The following is a 19903-nucleotide window of genomic DNA, read 5'->3' as shown; positions in this document are numbered from 1 at the left end:
GTCTGTGTGTGTGTGTGTGTGTCTCCCTGTGCGTGTGTGTGTACCTGTGTGTGTGTCTCCCTGTGTGTGTGTGTCTCCCTGTGTGTGTGTGTCTCCCTGTGTGTGTGTGTCTCCCTGTGTGTGTGTCTCCCTGTGTGTGTGTCTCCCTGTGTGTGTGTCTGTGTGTGTGTCTCCTTGTGTGTGTGTCTCCCTCCCTGTGTGTGTGTGTGCGTCTCCCCCTGTGTGTGTGTGTGTGTCTCCCTGTGTGTGTGTGTGTCTCCCTGTGTGTGTGTGTGTGTCTCCCTGTGTGTGTGTGTGTCTCCTTGTGTGTGTGTGTGTGTCTCTGGCTGTCTGTGTGTCTCTGTGTGTGTGTGTGTGTCTCTCTGTGTGTGTGTGTGTCTCCCTGTGTGTGTGTGTGTCCCCCTGTGTGTGTGTGTCCCCCCGTGTGTGTGTGTCCCCCCGTGTGTGTGTGTCCCCCCCCGTGTGTGTGTGTCCCCCGTGTGTGTGTGTCCCCCTGTGTGTGGCCCCCTGTGTGTCTCCCCGTGTGTGTGTGGCTCCCCGTGTGTGTGTGTGTCTCCCTGTGTGTGTGTGTCCCCCTGTGTGTGTGTGTCCCTGTGTGTGTGTGTCCCCCTGTGTGTGTGTGTCTCTGTGTGTCTGTGTCCCCCTGTGTGTGTGTGTCCCTGTGTGGCTCCCCGTGTGTGTGTGTGTCTCCCTGTGTGTGTGTGTGTCCCCCTGTGTGTGTGTGTCCCTGTGTGTCTCCCCGTGTGTGTGTGTGTGTCTCCCTGTGTGTGTGTCTGTCTGTCTGTCTGTCTCCCTGTGTGGGTGTGTCTGTCTCCCTGTGTGTGTGTGTGTCTGTCTCCCTGGGTGTGTGTGTGTGTGTGTCTTCCTTTGTGTATGTGTCTCCCTGTGCGTCTGTTGTCACATCCTGGCCTTAGACAGGGCTGCCAACCCTCACGCTTTGAGTGTGAGAGTCACGCATTTCAGCCAATTCTCATGCTGATGACAGAATTCTCACGCTGTCTTCAGTCCCTGCACAGTTTGTCTTTTTGCGCCATATCACAACGATCTGTGCGGTCTGTGGAAGCGCGTCAGTTGGCGGCTGTGAGTGACGTTGCATCTCTTCTCTTCTCTTCTTTCTTGGTTGGATGTGCAGCCGCCGACAACATGAAGCAGCCGGAGATAAAACTAACCAGGTGAATCGGTTGTAAAACATGGGGAGGACCACAATGAGGCCAAACATCTAGGACAGGGTTGGGCAACCTACGGCACACGGGCCGTAACCCAAATAACCTGAACACCCTCCTCCCATCCACCCCACGGTCGCTACTCTCCCTTGCAATTTCTCACTCTTAACTCTCACCCAATGTTGGCAGCCCTGTATATGTTGTTAAATGTTCTTCCAAATATTCTTACACTCTAGTTGTGATTGTGCCTGTGATTTTTACTGAACTGTCTGCAACAAAAAAAGGAATTTGATTGTACCTAAGTTCATTGAGACAATGAGGAACCATGGAACACACCTGGCCTGCACTTGCCACTGTTGTCACTGTCACGTCTGCGCCTGCGTCAGGGCCGGCGGGCCGTGCCGGAGGACGGTTGAGTGCGCATGCGCGAGGAGGCCGCGGGTTGAGCCAGGCCCCGGCTCCGTGGTCGCGGCGGCTGCTCTGCCCGCGTCGGCATGAGTTGCGCGGCTGTCGCCACCCTGACGGAGGAGATCCGTCTGAAGCGAGGCGTTGCAGGTACTCGGAGGTGTTGGAGGGGAGGGGAGGGGAGGGGAGATCCCCTGCCGGGGAGCTGGGCACCCAGCGTGGAGGTGAATGTATATGTCCTCTTGGCAGTGGGCAGACGGAGAGGCACATAACGGGAATCCATGGTGCCGCGGGGAAGGCCACCGTGTGAGCAGAGCGGTTGGATGTCTGTGGACAGTTGGGTGGGATGTCTGGACGGTTGGGTGGGATGTCTGTGGACAGTTGGGTGGGATGTCTGTGGACAGTTGGGTGGGATGTCTGGACGGTTGGGTGGGATGTCTGTGGAATGTTGGGTGGGATGTCTGTGGACAGTTGGGTGGGATGTCTGTGGACAAATGGGTGGGATGTCTGGACGGGGCCTGGGCATGTGAACAAGGGCACCCTGAGCTCAAATTTAGTTTATTGTCTCTTGTACCGAGGTACAGTGAAAAGGTTTTGATGCATGCTAACCAACCAGTGGACTGGTTTACATATTCTGTTGTGCTACTGTAAGTAAGAATTTCATTGTTTTATCTGGGACATGACAATAAAACACTTGACTCATGAAGGGTGATGATTACAATCGAGCCATCCACAGTGGACAGATGCATGTTAAGGGGAATATCATTTTGTGCATGATAATAAAGGCAATAAGGTCCAAGCAAAGATAGTCCGAGGATCTCCAATGAGGCAGATAGTAGTTCAGGACTGCTCTCTAGTTGTTCGTAACATGGTTAAACAGCCTGATAACGGTTGGGATGAAACTGTCCCTGAATGTGGAGGTGTGTGTTTTCACACTTCCATACCTTTTTGCCCAATGGGAGTGGGGAGAAGAGGGAGGAAGAGGGTGCAACTTGTCCTTGATTATGCTGGAGGCATCGTGAGGTGTAAATGGAGTCAATGGAAGGGAGGTTTGTTTGTGTGATGGTCTGGGATGTGTCCACAATTCTCTGCAATTTCTTGGATGGAGCTGCTTTCAAACCATGCTGTGATGCATCTCGAAAAAATGTAAAAGATGGTAGAGTCAGGGTGGGGCAAAGAAAGAACAAGGTCATTGCAGTTCAGGATGCTCTTTCTCATCTCTGATGCAGAACCTACCTGAGGGGAAGACTGAAGTAGTGTCCCACCCTGAAATGTCACCTATTTATATTCTCCAGCAATGCTACCTGACATGCTGAGTTACTCCAGCACTTTGTCCTTTTGGGAAAGCATCAGAATTGGTTTTAGAATATTTGCAAATGTTTCTGTTATGTCAAACGTAAGAGCGCCTCTCCCCTTTCTGGATCGCTTCATCTCCATCTTTGGTGACAAACTTTCCGGTGACATTTATTGTAAACCTATTGACTCACATCCTGTCGCTTAAAAGGATGTTACTGCTGCGTTTCAGTTGATGGAATTTGATATTCCACTCCGACCTCTACTGCAGTTGATGGACCCCTTGCCTGTATTTCCGTCAGGCTCCCTGCCTTCCCCAAGATGGAACAGAGGTGAAGCATCACCAATGGTCAACCAAATTTCTGTTAAAACCAGTGGTGCCATTACATTGGTGTCAGGTTTGACATGAGGCACTATCAATGGGTTTATCCATTTATATAATTACACGGAGACAAAACTAGAGGAGTAGGTTTTCTTTCCAAAGCGCTTTGCTACCAATGAAGTACTGAAGTGTCTTCATTGTTATAGGGCAGAATATCTGTTGGTTAATTGCTGGTGATTGTCCAGTGGCAATTGGAGTTTTTATGATGTATTCAGACCATGAGCTAGCACATTGTGGTATCACGATGCAGCAAAGATGGATGTTTGCCTTCATGATTAATAGCTGGTGACCGTGAATCCATTGGAGAAATTAGGTTAACGATAACTCCTTTATTTCAAATATTAAATCTTGTGTTGACTTGATGTAACTGGATATAATTATTTTGCTGGAGCAATACATGCCACAGTTGCTTCACATATCTCTGAGTCTGAACACAAGAATATATGTGTGATGAGAAGTAAACCACTTGGTCTTTTGGGCTTTGGCTGCTGTTCATGAGGATCCCAGTACTCCCAATAACCTTTAATTCTCTTAATATCCATAAATCTATTGTTCTCTGTACAGCACACATACAATGATTGAGCCTACAGCCTTGTGGGTTGAAAACTCCAAAAGGTTTATCAAACTGAATAAAGATACTTTTCCTTCCCTCAGTCTTAAACGACCTATTGTTTATTCCCAAAAAAGCATGAAGTGCTGGTACAACTCTGTGGGTCAGGCAGACCTGACTACTCAGTGGGTCAGTCAGCATCTCTGGAGAACGTGGATAGATGATGTTCCAGGCACCAAACAACACCTAACCATGTTCTCCAGAGATGATACGTACCCACTGAGTTACTCAAGCACTTTGTGTCTTGTTTTTGTTGTTAACCAGCATCTGCAGTTCCTTGTGTCTCTATTGTTTATTCTGATGATAACTCCCCAGTTTAGCACAGGTGCACAACCTTTTATCCGAAAGCCTTGGGACCAGACACTTTTCGTAATTCAGAATTTGTCGGCCTTCGGAATGTAAATTTATTTGCGTAGATTTTAATGGCTGGCTCAATGGTAGAGTGCTTGGCTCATATCCGTAAGATCGCGAGTTTGCGCCTTGATCCCGGCAGTTACTCGGTCGCAAGTTTGAGTCTTCAATGTCGTTTTTTTCTTGCAGAATAAACGTTTGTATGAAATGCAGTGTAGGAGAGGTGTACTGACTGTGGGCAGAACTTTGGAAGTGATTGCCCACCAGTCTAAATAGCCGATGTGTCCCCCTGTCCCTAGGATAGCAGGGGGCGATCAAACAGCACAATACCCCCCTCTCCCTCCAACTCCAGAGGAATCCGCTCCCCGATGGGCCGCTACGGCGACAAGTGGCAGTTCGCCCACAGCCCGAGCTGCGCGACCCCAAGAACAAGACGTACCTTGCACACCATCAGCTTCTGCCCCTACGTGTTCCTCTGGAGTTGGAGCGGGGCTGGGCTGGAGTTGCTGCTGGCTGTGGGTCTCTGGGATCTCCGTGCTTGCGGTGGGCCTGGGGGTTGGTGTCCTGTTGGTCCTGACGTCTCCGGCCACCCACCTGGACTGGAGCTGAGAATGGGAACTGTACCGCCCTTGCTCCCTCCCTCTGCAACTGCAAACAACCCCACTCTCCTGCAAGGGCGGTACAGTTCCCGGAGGATGGCAGGTGGCCGGAGACGTCAGGACCAACAGGAACCCGCTCCCCGATGGGCCCCTACGACGCCCCGAGCTGCGCCCCGTCATCCGCAACCCAGGTTCCTCTGTAGTTGGAGCGGGGCTGTGCTGGGCTGCTGTTGGCTGTGGGTCTCTGGGGTCTCCGTGCTTGCAGTGGGCCTGGGGGTCGGTGTCCCGATGAGGGGGCGCAGCTCGGGGAACGGCTTCTGGTGGTCCTGACGTCTCCGGCCAGTTTGCAGTTTTCATCTGGAGTTGGAACGGGACTGGGTTGCTGCTGGCTGTGGGTCTCTGGGATCTCCGTGCTTGCAGTGGGCCTGGGGGTCGGTGTCCCGTTGGTCCTGACGTCTCCGGTGCCCTGCTAACATCGCCGACGTGAAGACAGTGCAAAGCCCCCGCGCCGGTGCAATGAGCGGGGAGCTGGAGAGGGGAGGGAAGGGGTCACACACATGGTCGGGAAGCAGAGGGGTGTAGATGGGGTGAAACTGAAGAGAGCGACAATTTGCTGCTGCCTGCCCGCTGAGTTAAAAAGTTCCCACGCAAGACTCACGATACACTGTGTATCGTGAGTCTACCGTGGAAACTTTTTAACTCAGCGGGCAGGCAGAACCATATTGTCAATTATTAACCCTCCCCCGCAATATACCCTCACCTTCTCTTTCATGAATGGGGATTTAGTTCCCTTTTCTTCGAGGACCGACCGCTGTGAACGTTTTCAAGGACCTTTCTTCAAGGACCGAAAAAATGTCCGCTATTCGGAGGTTTTCGTTATTTGGATCTTCAGATAAAAGGTTGTGCACCTGTATATCTTAATTTCTCTCCTTCGATGGCAAGTATGAACTGTATTTGTTTAGGAGACCTAAAGTTTACATGCTACTCCAAGGTGTATCCTACTAATGCCTTCTAAAATTACAATAAGATGTCTTTATTCCTGAATTTGAACTCAATTGTAATAAAGACTAATGTACCATGTCCTTCTCAATCACTTGCAGCACCTGTATTTTGGCTTTGGGTGACTTGTATGCACCTGGGTTCCTTTGAACATCACTACAAAATCTCTTTACATTTACCAAAACTCCACTTTTGTGTTATGTGCAACAAAGTGGTAACTTTTCATTTTTCCACGCTATTCCAACAATTATGTTCTCGTCTACTCCCTCGGTTTATCCACATTCCCTTGAAATCTTCTTATATTCTTCTGTGTACACTCAATCCTACCTGGAATTTACAGCAGCAAATTTAGCATACAACACTCAGTCGCTTAAGCCAATGTCATAATATCGATTGTGCAAAACTGGGGATCAAGCGTTGATTCCTTCTGGTGCTCCATGAGCCACAACCTTCCCACTTGAGAATTATTTATTTAATCCTACTCTTTGTTTTCTCTAGGAAAACCAATTTTCAATATATTACCTCCAATTCTGCTCTAACATTGTGCATCAGCCTCATCATAAACCACCTGAAAATCCTAATGTATCACATTTGTTTCCTCCTTATTTATTCCATCAGTCAAATCCGCAAAGGACACGAGTTGATTAATCAAAACATTATTTTCCTTTCAGAAATCCTCTACTCAATTCCATTATTCTTCATAAGATATTCTGGTATTATATCTTTTATTAAGGATTCCAACATTTTCCTTAAATTGATGCTTGCCAAAAAGATAGTTGTTTTTTCTGTGCCTCCATTGTTTAAATTATGCAATAATAATTGGTATATTGCATTATTCCAGAGAGAGAAGACAGCTATAGAGCTTTGGAAGATGACCAGAGCATTCACTATTTCAAAAGCCACTTTTCTCAAAGCTCTGCAATGTATGAGTCCTTTCTATCTGTCAGCCCTCAAATTCGCCAACGTCATCAGTACCATTATTTCCTTTTTCCTCATTCTCGTTAGGCCCTTTCTTCTCTAATGTATTGGGCAGGTTTTTCAGTTTTCTTTGAAGGTGGACACAAAAAAGAAGTTCCTGTTATAAATTCCACCCCCTCCCTTTTTGTAAGGGGCCCAATTAGTCATTTCATTTTGTTTGTAACAATAAATGGTCTTACCAATGAGTTTTTAACTTTTCTTGCCGATCTAATCTCGTATTCCATCTTAAAGTAGTTAGTTACTGTTTTTTCCAAAAATGCTTCCAACCTTCAAGTGCACTGCTGATGTTGATAATGTTATGAGCATCTTCCTTGCATTTAACACAATTTTTAACTTCTCTTCGGTCATAAATACATTTCTTCTATTCTGTTGAGTTTGTGGTGCCTCAAAGGATTAAAAAAAAAAGAACTTGCAGTTTAAAAAAAAATTCTAACCATTCTGTGTCCAACATATCTTTTAATGTATTCTTCCTGTCAACCACAGCTAAATCTCCTCTCACGCTTTAATTATTTCCTTTATATAGATTCGTTTTTTTTTTACTTCTGCATTGAGCTATATAATTGCAACTCAATGGTAGATTCTATCATATTTATATTCACTTTTTTTCCCAAAGATTCATTGGCAAAATGATTATCTATTAACTTTCCCATTATACCAAACGTTCCAAAATAGCCTCTTGCTTAGTTTGTTGCTCGGTATTGATCTAGAACAGCACCTCATCTACATTCCATGAATTTGTCCTCCACCTTACTACAGTAAATTTGATTAATACAGTTGATAAGTGGGTTAAAGTCTGCCATGATTACTGTATTGCCTCATTGCACTCATCTCTGATTTCCTGCTTCATGACACAACCATATAGTGGTCAAAAGATAAATTGCCAGTGTTTTCCGGCAAAAATGTTTGCCAATGTTGCTTGGTTCAATCCAAGTTGATGTTAATTGCACGTTAATATTCTGTCAAGCCAACTTCATTTTGCACCACTGTGCATCTCCCCTATTGATACCATCCCCTTTTTGAGACTCATCCTTCTGAAATGTTAAATACCTTGAATATTTAGTTTTTACAATTTGGTCACCGTAAAGCCATGTTTCCAGCGTAGCAATGAGATTATACCTGTTTCCTTCTCATTATCATTGAGTTATGTACTTTTTTCCCTAACCATGAGTCTTGTAAACCATAGGTACAATCCTACCCATAACCCTACTTCGGCACCAAACAACTATGGGCATTGTTTAATGATTGCACTATGTATTTTGGCTTGCATGAGCCAAACTTTGGTCTGGGTTACCTAGTATAATTAATTGTTTTTGTATTGTTTATTGTATATTGTCTTAATATGCCTGTAAGAGCTGCAGCAATTAAGAATTTTATTGTTCTGTTTCTGATGCGTGTGATTAAACTGTCTTGAAATGTTGACTAACTAGCAGGGATTTTTCTATGCACAGTTATAAGAAACAGTTAAGAGATATTCTCAGTCAGTGTACAGTACCTGGAAAGGTATCAATTGACATTGATCTTGAGGCTGGAAATGAAATGGGAAAGGGTGTTAAATAAAAGTCAGAATTCTAAATTTGGGGGCAATACTTATTTAATGCCCCTTACTGCACCTGTACTCAGAGAGTTTTTTTCTAACTTGATTAAGATGGATGTGGTGGAAATGCTCTGATTAATGAACCTTCAGCTCATTCAGTCTGCATAAGCTAATTTTTTTTTTTTAATATTGGCACAATGATAATGAAATGTTTTGCTCTTATTCAATTTGTACATTCCATTGAAAGATTATTCTTATATTCCCTGTTTTTTTTCAGTAAGAAGACAAGCTTGTTTATATACACTTATCTTTTATGATTATATTTCTACATTTCCCAATTCACTGTTAATTCTACACTACATGTAGTCTGCCTTAGATAGTATTGTTCACTCACACTTCTTTGATACCACTGTAACTGATCTTACTCAATTCATAAACTGCATCAGCATTGCAATTAGTCCATCTGGCTAATTATTTGAGCTGAAATTGATTTTTTTTTCCTTATTTACTTTCATTTTCCACCAAGCTTGCTTACTCTCAATTTTGCATTTTCTAATCAAACCGTTTGCTTGTTGATCTTTGTTTGTAATGCCTGTGAATGAAAATGCAACCTGTAAAGATTCTTGTGGCGGATTCTACAGTAAAAACATTGATGTTTCAGTGGGGATCTTTTAGTTATTAATGATATTGAAAGGTCAGCAGATCAGAAGGTCATTCAGTGAGATAGGTGGTGTGGGGGGGGAGGGTGTGTGTGTGGGGGAGGGGGGCTCCACTCAGGATAAGGCCTGACCCACCGGCCGCGGCACCACACAGCGGCTTTCCCGACTCCACACAGCGGCTTTCCCAACTCCACTCTTGCGGACTCAATCAGCATTTGTGGACTCGGCCCCACTTCCAGGGCTTTATTCTGCAGCGGGTGCCGGAAGGGACGTTACCTTCATGGTGACTGACATGCGAGAAGACCAATCTGCTGATCTCATGCTTTTTTAAATCTTCATAAATTTTGTAATCTTCCACCGATCGGAACAAAATTTGGTGTGCTTGGAGGAGAGGAGAACAGTGGCGAAAAAATCCTAGCGATAAAGGGTACAGTTTTTGCATATTTTTTTTTTTTTAATGCAAGCTGGAAGTGGTCAAGATGAGAGTTTTAGTAATAGTATAGATGACTGGTCATGTCTGTGGTATCAGGCCTGGCCCCAAGGCAAAGCAAGAAAAGGAAAGACAAACAGAGCCAAAGTGATAGGAGCCCTATTAGTTAGAGGGACAGACAGGAGATTCTACAGCAGTAATACAGGATGGTGTGTTGCCTCTCTGGAACCAGGATATCTTAGAGCAGCTCCTAAACATTCTCAAGGGGGAAGGCACACAGCCAGGAGATGTGCACATTGGTACAAATGATATGGTTAGGGAAAGGGAAAGGAAAAGGCTAAGTCTGAAAAATGGCCCCGACCAGAAACATCACCTGTCCATATTCTCCAGAGATGCGGCCTGACCCACTGAGTTACTCCAGCAGTCTTTTTTAGCCCAACATCTGTGTACGCTTAAGGTACTGGAGAGGTTCTGAGCTTTAGGGAGAGGTTGAACTTTATTCCTTGGATCGCAGGAGGCTGAGGGATGATCTTGGAGAGGTGTATAAAATCATGAGAGGAATAGATGGGGCGAGTGGATTAGCTTAGATGGGGAGAGTGGATTAGCTTAGATGGGGCATCTTGGTTCTCATGGTCAATTTGGGCTGAAAGACCTGTTTCCATGGCGTGTGACTAATGGATGAGGTTTGTTGCAGAACTGCTTCAAGGTTAACTGAATTAAACTTTTAGATTGTTGCATATTACTGCTCCAATTTTTTTACAGCAAAGTAGAGATGAGTATTGTGCACTTTCTTGATGTTGGAAAAGCACCAGCCACTCCAAGCTGAATTGCACCCAGAAGGCTCTTGTCCAGTTTCCCAATGCATAAGACTTCTGGCAGAAATGCAACAAACACAAAATGACTTCATTTGTAATTTGCATGTATACAGTTGATAAAGCTGCCATCTAAGTATATTTTAACAATCTTTCTTGCCACCCGTTTTCTTCTGCATCTCGGACCCTCTCATCTGTCCTCATCAACTGCCACAATAACCACAATAACTTGCATTTGAACACTTTAACTGTGAGAATAGATTATGTAGACGGATTATTCTTTATAATGGACAAAGCTGAAGGGAGATTTAAGTGAGGTAGATACAATTATGAGGGGATTTAATAAATAGTAGAGACCAATTTTTAGATAAGTGCTTTGTTCTTGCTACATCTGCCTCAAAAATAAACAATTCATAGCGTACCGAGGACTTCTTCCTTCAACTTTCAAAATTAGTACACTGATTGCTATTTGCAGCATTTTCAGGAAAGAAAAGGAAGATATGGGACACAAATTGAGATAAAGTACTAAGAGAGATTCTGCCTGACACGATGAGTTACTTCAGCACAATAAACACCACTGAATCTTCAAATAGATAATTGATGTGGCCTTTCAAAAACTGATCTGACAACCCTATTGTCCAATGTTATTTGTGCATTGTTCCTGCTTATTGCACCTACCACTGTTTGTTGCTTAGGCTTTTGACTCTATTGTCTGCAAACAATAACCTCTAATAAGGATTGAGGACCACTTCAACAACAACTCCGACCCCCGACGCATGTGGCAAGGCATCCAGGCCATCACAGACTGTAGACCCACCAACACCACCCCCACATCCAGCGACGCCTCCTTCCTTGAGGAGTTTAACCACTTCTATGGCTGCTTTGACAGGGACAATCTAGAGATGGCCATCAAGGCTGTGCTCCCTGCCGATCACCAGCCCCTCACACTCACCCCCTACGACGTGTATGTGGCACTGAGTAGGATTAATGCAGGTAAGGCTGCTGGCCCTGATGCCTCAGGGCCTGTGCTGCGCAGCTGACAGACATCTGGACTGACATCTTCAACCTGTCACTTGCCCAAGCAGTTGGCCCCATGTGCCTTAAAACCACCTCCATCGTGCCGGTGCCAAAACACTCCACTGCGGCAAGCCTCAACGACTTCCGCCCAGTTGCACTTAGTCCTATCATCACCAAGTGCTTCGAGAGGCTGGTCCTGGCACATCTCAAAGGCTGCCTACCACCCACATTGGATCCCTATCAGTTTGCCTACCGCAAGAACAGGAGTACGGAGGATGCCATATCAACGACACTTCACTCCGCCCTCTCCCACCTCGACAACAGAGACACTTACGTAAGAATGCTGTTCATCAATTACAGGACAGCATTCAACACCATTATACCCTCTAAACTGATCACCAAACTCGGTGACCTGTGCATCGACCCCTCCCTCTGCAACTGGATACTGGACTTTCTAACCAACAGACCCCAGTCTGTTAGGTTAGGCAAGCACACCTCTTCAACCCTCACCCTGAACACCGGCGTTCCACAGGGCTGTGTGCTGAGCCCCCTCCTCTACTCCCTCTTCACCTACGACTGCACACCTGTACATGGTACTAACACCATCATCAAGTTTGCAGATGATACAACGGTGATTGGCCTTATCAACAACAATGATGAGTCGGCCTATAGGGAGGAGGTCCAGCTCCTAGCAGCATGGTGCGCTGACAACAATCTGGCCCTTAACTCCAAGAAGACCATTGTAGACTTCAGAAAGTCTAGGGGCGGCACACACACCTCCATCCACATAAACAGGACAGAGGTGGAACATGTTTTCAGCTTCAGGTTCCTGGGGGTCAACATCTCCGATGACCTCTCCTGGACCCACAATACCTCAACTCTGGTCAAGAAGGCTCACCAGCGTCTCTTCTTCCTGAGGAGACTAAAGAATGTCCATCTGTCTCCTCAGATTCTGGTGAACCTCTACCGCTGCACCATCGAGAGCATCCTTACCAACTGTATCACAGTATGGCATGGCAACTGCTCTGTCTCCGACCGGAAAGCACTGCAGAGGGTGGTGAGAATTGCCCAACGCATCACCGGTTCCTCACTCCCCTCCATTGAGTCTGTCCAAAGCAAGCGTTGTCTGCGAAGGGTGCTCAGCATCGTCAAGGATTGCTCTCACCCCAACCACAGACTGTTTACCCTCCTACCATCAATTATAAAAGATGAGATAGCCGAACATATGGATAGCAATAACAGGATCGGTGCGAGTCAGCATGGATTTATGAAGGAGAAATCATGCTTGACTAATCTTCTGGAATATTTTGAAGATGTAACTAGGAAATTGGACAAGGGAGAGCCAGTGAATGTAGTGTACATGGACTTTCAGAAAGCATATGATAATGTCCCACATAAAAGATTAGTGGGCAAAATTAGGGCACATGGTATTGGGGGTAGAGTGCTGACATGGATAGAGAAGTGGTTGGCAGACAGGAAACAAAGAGTAGGGATTAACTTACAATATATATCAAGGGATTCAAAGTAACATTAGCAAATTTGCAGATGACACAAAGCTGGGTGGCAGTGTGAACTGTGAGGAGGATGCTATGAGAATGCAGGTGACTTGGACAGGTTGAGGGAGTGGGCAGATGCATGGCAGATGAAGTTTAATGCAGATAAATGAGAGGTTATCCACTTTGGTTATCCACTTTGTGAGGTTATCTACTTTGGTAGCAAAAACAGGAAGGCAGATTACTATCTAAATTGCGTCAAGTTGGGAAAAGGGGAAGTACAACGGGATCTGGGGGGTCCTTGTACATCAGTCTATGAAAGTAAGCATGGAGGTGCAGCAGGCAGTGAAGAAAGCGAATGGCATGTTGTCCTTTACAACAAGAAGAATCGAATATAGGAGCAAAGAGGTCCTTCTGCAGTTGTACAGAGCCCTAGTGAGACCACACCTGGAGTATTGTGTGCAGTTTTGGTCTCCTAATTTGAGGAAGGACATTCTTGCTATTGAGGGAGTGCAGCGTAGGTTTTACAAGGTTAATTCCCGGGATGGCGGGACTGTCATATGCTGAGAGAATGGAGCAGCTGGGCTTGTACACTCTAGAGTTTAGAAGGATGAGAGGGTATTTCATTGAAACATAAGATTGTTAAGGGTTTGGACACGCTAGAGGCAGGAAACATGTTCCCGATGTTGGGGGTGTCTAGAACCAGGGGCCACAGTTTAAGAATGAGGAGTAAGCCATTTAGAACAGAGACAAGGAAACACTTTTTCTCACAGAGAGTGGTCTTTGGAATTCTCTGCCTCCAAGGGCGGTGGAGGCAGGTTCTCTGGATACTTTCAAGGGAGAGCTAGATAGGGCTCTTGAAGATAGTAGAGTCAGGGAATAGAGGGAGAAGGCAGGAATGGGGTACTGACTGGGGATGATCAGCCATGATCACATTGAATGGTGGAGCTGGCTCGAAGGGCCAAATGGCCTACTCCTGCACCTATTGTCTATTGTCTACAAATAAAACCTCCGGAATGGATGATATTCATTACGTGGTTGGTTGGAGTCAGTATCAGCACAATTACTTTATTAAACTGAATCTTCAGATGTCCTGGTTCAAGCTAAAACTAAAGACAAATAATAACCTCTTCACACATTCCCCTGCAAGTATGTCTATCACTCCTTTAAAATATGCCCCTTCTTGGAACAAGCTCTTAAACATCGCATCTGAATCAATTTCCATCTGATTACACTCCTTGAGGATGTTCATCTTACTGTTCAATTAATAAAACAACGAGATTGGGGGCATTTCTATTCAACCTGTCAAAGGAATTTGGGGGGTTTAGAAATAGTCAGTAAGGTAAACAAACATAATAGTTGAGTGGCAAATGGCAAAAGTGCTACGTTCCCAATATTTAACTGAAGGAAATAATGGGCTATTGGGGCTGCATGTTGTGACAGACAGCCTGACACCTTGCATGTCATTTTAATATTACACTTATCCCAACCCCCCGGATATCCCGGATTAATAAATTAAAGTTTTGTCAACTAATTACAAATCAATAACATTAGCCAACTTCGAAACATGAAGTGCTGAGCATTGGGATCCAGACATCCGGACAACTAGCCTCAATTCCCCGCTCACATCTGGCAACGGTCTCTGTCTGAACCAGGGGGCCACGGAGCGTTTTTGAAATTGGGGGCGGGGGGGGGCTGAGCGATCACTGATCACTGGCCTTGGGGAGGGAGTGGAGCAAACGGGTGGGGGGAGAGGTGTGTGTGTATGTGTCCCCCCCACAGTAGGGACGTTTTGAAATTTGATGTATTAAAATCATGTTTTAGTGCATTATAGAAGTATGATTTCAATGTTTTTTTGTTTGAAGTATTTTTAAGAGGTAACTTCTTAAGGGGTAACTTTTTCCACACAAAGGGTTGTGGGTATATGGAACAAGCTGCCAGAGGAGGTCGTTGAGGCAGGAACTTTCCCAACATTTAAAAAACAGTTAGACTGATACATGGATAGGACAGGTTTGGAGGGATATGGACCAAAAACAGGTAGTATAGCTGGGACATGTTGGCGGGTGTAGGGCAAGTTGCGCTAAAGGGCCTGTTTTCACACTGTATCACTATGACTACATCATATCTCCACCATGCATGAATGCTTGAAAATCAAGTGGTCGAGTTTTATTGCCATATACTCAAGCATAGAAACATAGAAATTAGGTGCAGGAATAGGTCATTCAGCCCTTCGAGTCATCTAAAATCAGTACATCTTTCCTGTTTTTTCCCCATATCCCTTAATTCGCTAGCCTCAGGAGCTAAATGTAACTCTCTCTTGAAAATATCCAGTGAATTGACCTCCACTACCTTCTGGCAGAGGATTCCACAGATTCACAGCTCTCTGGGTGAAGAAAGTTTGTCCTCATCTTAGTCCTAACTGGCCTACCCTTTATCCTTAAACTGTGACCCCTGGTTCTGAACTCTCCCAACATCGGGAACATCTTTCGTGCAGTTACAGTAAGTAAAAACCTAGCAGACAAGCAGATTTCTTTCCCCAACCATACCCATTTGAAGGCCACTATCTTCCACCGTTTCTACCCAGTGCTTGGTACCTACTTCCAGCAGGCACAGGTTGTCCTCCAGGATGCATCGAGCCGCAGCCTGATCCATGCCGGTCACCAGGGCGAATTCGGCACAGAGACTCGCACGGCAGCGGCGCAACGCTTCCGACACCTCTGATGTCCCGGGACTCTTGCACTGAGGCTGCTCCATGGCGGGAACTGCAGCGAGGGACTCACCAGCCTGGCAAGCACTCGCCAGCCCCGGCTCCCTGTCTGCATCTGCTCCCGCCGCTTCTTCTGCTTCCATCCCTCCCTCAGCCCCGGCTCTCCAACACCCGTGGCCCATGCAGTTGACATGAATTTTGAAATTCTTGTTGATCACAGAATTTCTCACGACAGAGCGCAAGAAATTTGAGATCAGCATGCGAGCGTGAGAATTTGGCGAAATGCTTGAGTCTCACGCTCAATGCGTGGGAGTTGGCAGCCCTGCTAATGTGGTATGGTCTGGTTACCTAGTATAGTGGATAATTTATTGTATTTTTGATTATTATATATGCTGCAGCAAGTAAAAATTTCATTGTTCCTGGTATATTCAACAATTAAACACACTTGACACAAAATTAAACATCCCAGAATTATTATCAAAACAAAAAAATCTGAAAGAGACCTTTTAGTGCAGATGTCTAAGTTTGAGTTTCCAAAGAAAATCTTAAAGGAGAAGAATGCAAGAAAAAGAACTGGATAATTGAAGATGGAATTTTGGTGGTTAGATTGAAAGATGCTAAAATCACATCTGGCAATGGTGGAGCATTTAACATTAGGGCCATGCAGGCTACATTTAAATAACTTAGAAATCTTATGGGCCCATACTTGACGCTTGTTCCAATTCAAATTTGTCACAAGGATGTTTTAATAAGTACTTAAAATTCAGCCTAATCACACATTATATATGTCCTGTTTCATGTTGCTCTTAAAAGCTGCTGCTAGTTGGCACTTTTATTGAAGAATACGGCAGATTATAAAGGTTTGTTTTATTTGAGAACATTTTTGATGTGTCAATCAATTTTGATACAGGATTTTTAGTACTGTAACATTTTATTTACACCTTTCCTTATTTATAGGGTTGGGGTTCAATATTATTGGAGGAACTGATTACCAGCCCAATTGTAAGGACAGCGCAATCTATGTGAGCAAAATAAAAGTTGATGGACCAGCAGCTCTTGATGGACGATTAAAGGAGCAAGACCAAATCTTAGCAGTAAGACATCTAAGTTGTTTAATTTGAATACTGAGTATGAAATTAACCTTGGACATGCCAGATTCTCCAGCATTAGCATGTAGTCAAATCCTCTTCCCTGGAGCTATTCTAGCAAATCTCTCCGGTATCTTCCCATGTTTCTTAATGTATTGTAACCAGAGCACATTGCAATACTTTTGTCATGGTTTGGCATTTTCAATTTCCAAAGCCCAAGATTCCACAAGCTTTGCTAATACTTTTAAAATATGTCCAGCCAACTTCAAATGTTTATCCATTTGAGGCACTTGTCATTGCACATTCTTTAGAACTATGACATTTTCCGTTATAACCCTGCATCCTGTCAGCCCAAATGCATCAAATCATATTCTTTGACAGCTTGTACTGGAGCCTACCAGGGAGAAGGCAATCTGGATTTAGTGTTGTGTAATGAACAGGATTTGATAAGGGAACGTGGTTAAGGAGCCATTAGGTGGTAGTAATATGATAAGTTTTAATCTACAATTTGAGAGGGAGAAGGGTAAATCGGAGGTGTCTGTTGAACAAAGGGGACTGTGGAGCCATGAGGGAGGAGCTAGCCAAAATTGACTGGAAAGATACCCTAGCAAGGATGACAGTGGAACAACAATGGCAGGTATTTCTGGGAATAATACAGAAGGTGCAGGATCAGTTTGTTCCAAAGAGGAAGAAAGATTCCATGGGGAGTAAGGGCGACCGTGGCTGACAAGGGAAGTCAGGGACAGTATAAAAATAAAAGAGAAGAAGTACAACATAGCAAAGATAAGTGGGAAGCCATTGGGTAATGTTTAAAGAGCGAGAAGATAACTAAAAAGGCAATATGGGGAGAAAAGATGAGGTATGAAGGTAAGCTAGCCAAGAATATAAAGGAGGATAGTAAATGTTTCTTTGGGTATGTGAAGAGGAAAACATTAGTTAAGACCAAAGTTGGACCCTTGAGGACTGAAACAGGTGAATTTATATGGGGAATAAGGAAATGTCAGATGAGTTGAATAGGTACTTTGGATCTATCTTCACTAAGGAAGACACAAACAATTTTCCTGATGTACTAGTGGCCAGAGGATCTGGGGGTGACAGAGGAACTGAAGGAATTCCACATTAGGCAGGAAATAGTGTTGGGTAGATTGACGGGAATGAAGGCTGATAAATTCCCAGGGCCTGATGGTCTGCATCCCAGGGTACTTAAGGAAGTGGCTCTAGAAATTGTTGATGCATTGGTAATCATTTCCTAATGTTCTATAGATTCTAGATCGGTTCCTGTGGATTGGAGGGTAGATAATGTTATCCCACTTTTTAAGAAAGGCGGGATAGATAAAACAGGGAATTATAGACCAGTTAGCCTGACATCGGTGGTGGGGAAGATGCTGGAGTCAATCATAAAAGATGAAATAGCGGCACATTTGGATAATAGTAACAGGATCGGTCCAAGTCAGCATGGATTTACAAAGGGTAAATCATACTTGACTAAGCTGGAATTTATTGAGGATGTAACTTGGAAAATGGACAAGGGAGAGCCAGTGGATGTAGTGTACCTGGACTTTCAGAAAGCATTTGATAAGGTCCCACATAGTAGATTAGTGGGCAAAATTAGAGCACATGGTATTGGGATAAAGTGCTGACATGGATAGAAAATTGGTAGGCAGACAGGAAACAAAGAGAAGGGATTAACGGGTACCTTTCAGAATGGCAGGCAGTGACTAGTTTACCGCAAGGCTCGATGCTGGGACTGCAGCTATTTACAATATATATTAATGATTTAGATGAAGGGATTACAAGTAACATTAGCAAATTTGTAGATGACAAAGCTGGTGGCAGTGTGAACTGTGAGGAGGATGCTATGAGAATGCAGGGTGACTTGGACAGGTTGGGTGAGTGGGCAGATGCAGTTTAATGTGGATAAATGTGAGGTTATCCACTTTGGTAGCAAAAACAGGAAGGAAGATTATTATCTAAATGGTGTCAAGTTGGGAAGTACAATGGGATCTGGGGGTCCTTGTTCATCAGTCAATGAAAGTAATCATACAGGTACAGCAGGCAGTGAAGAAAGCGAATGGCATGTTGACCTTCATAACAAGAGGAGTTGCGTATAGGAGCAGTATAAGAGGTCCTTCTGCAGTTGTACAGAGCCCCAGTGAGACCACACCTGGAGTATTTTGTGCAGTTTTGGCCTCCAAATTCGAGGAAGTACATTCTTGCTATTGAGGGAGTGCAGTGTAGGTTCACAGGGTTAATTTCCGGGATTGAGGGACTGTCATATGCTGAGAGAATGGAGCAGCTGGGCTTGTATACTCTGGAATTGAGAAGGATGAGAGGGTATCTTATTGAAACATAAGATTATTAACGGTTTGGACACGCTAGAGGCAGGGAACATGTTCCCGATGTTGCGGGAGTCCAGAACCAGGGGCTACAGTTTAAGAATAAGGGGTAAGCCATTTGGAACGGAGATGAGTAAACACTTTTTCACACAGAGAGTTGTGAGTCTATGGAATTCTCCGCCTCAGAGGGCGGTGGAGGTGGGTTCTCTGGATGCTTTCAAGAGAGCTAGATAGGGCTCATAAATTGATAGTGGAGTCAAGGGATATGGGGAGAAGGCACGAACGGGGTACTGATTGTGGATGATCAGCCGTGATCACATTGAATGGTGGTGCTGGCTCGAAGGGCCGAATGGACTACTCCTGCACGGATTGTTTCAAAGTTATCCACGCCAGTGGCACAAACAGGAAGGCAGTATATTTAAATAATGTTAGATTGGGAAGCATTGGTATCGAATGGAATCAAGCTTCCTTGTGTACATTATTCACTGAAAGCAAATGTGCAGGTGAAACAAACCAATAAGGAGGCAAATGATATGTTGGATTTCATGGTGAGAGGTTTTGAGTCAAGAAACAAAGGTGTCCTTCTGCAACTGTGCATGACTATGGTAAGGGTGTCATAGGTTATGGGGAGAAGGCAGGAGAATGGGGTTGACAAGGAGAGATACAGTGCCCTCCATAATGTTTGGAACAAAGACCGATCATTTATTTATTTGCCTGTGTACTCCACAATTTGAGATTTGTAATAGAAAAAAATCAGATGTGGTTAAAGTGCACATTGTCAGATTTTATTAAAGGCCATTTTTATACATTTCGGTTTCACCATGTAGAAATTTCAGGGCACCATAATGTTTGGGACACATGGCTTCATAGGGTGTTTGTAAATGCTCAGGTGTGTTCTCCTTAATGCAGGTATAAGATAGCTCTCAGCACCTAGTCTTTCCTCCAGTCTTTCCATCACCTTTGGAAACTTTTATTGCTGTTTATCAAAATGAGGACCAAAGTTGTGCCAATGAAAGTCAAAGAAGCCATTATGTGAGAAACAAGAAT

The 19903-nt window shown here is 44.6% G+C and overlaps 1 protein-coding gene across 1 annotated transcript in view; it reads left to right on the top strand.

Moving 5' to 3' along the window:
• The first annotated feature begins 1560 nt into the window (after positions 1-1560).
• synj2bp (synaptojanin 2 binding protein) overlaps positions 1561-19903 on the top strand; it is a 30775-nt gene continuing 12432 nt past the window's right edge. Inside the window, exons 1-2 of the mRNA XM_055640822.1 lie at positions 1561-1718; positions 16390-16526. Of these exons, the coding sequence (XP_055496797.1) occupies positions 1658-1718; positions 16390-16526 (198 nt within the window). The 5' untranslated portion in view covers positions 1561-1657. The remainder of the gene's footprint in view (positions 1719-16389; positions 16527-19903) is intronic.

Source organism: Leucoraja erinacea, chromosome 9 (assembly GCF_028641065.1).
Source record: "Leucoraja erinacea ecotype New England chromosome 9, Leri_hhj_1, whole genome shotgun sequence".
Taxonomy (NCBI): domain Eukaryota; kingdom Metazoa; phylum Chordata; class Chondrichthyes; order Rajiformes; family Rajidae; genus Leucoraja; species Leucoraja erinaceus.
The sequence above is the reverse complement of the archived record's forward strand: the minus strand, read 5'-3'. Positions and strand labels throughout refer to the sequence as shown.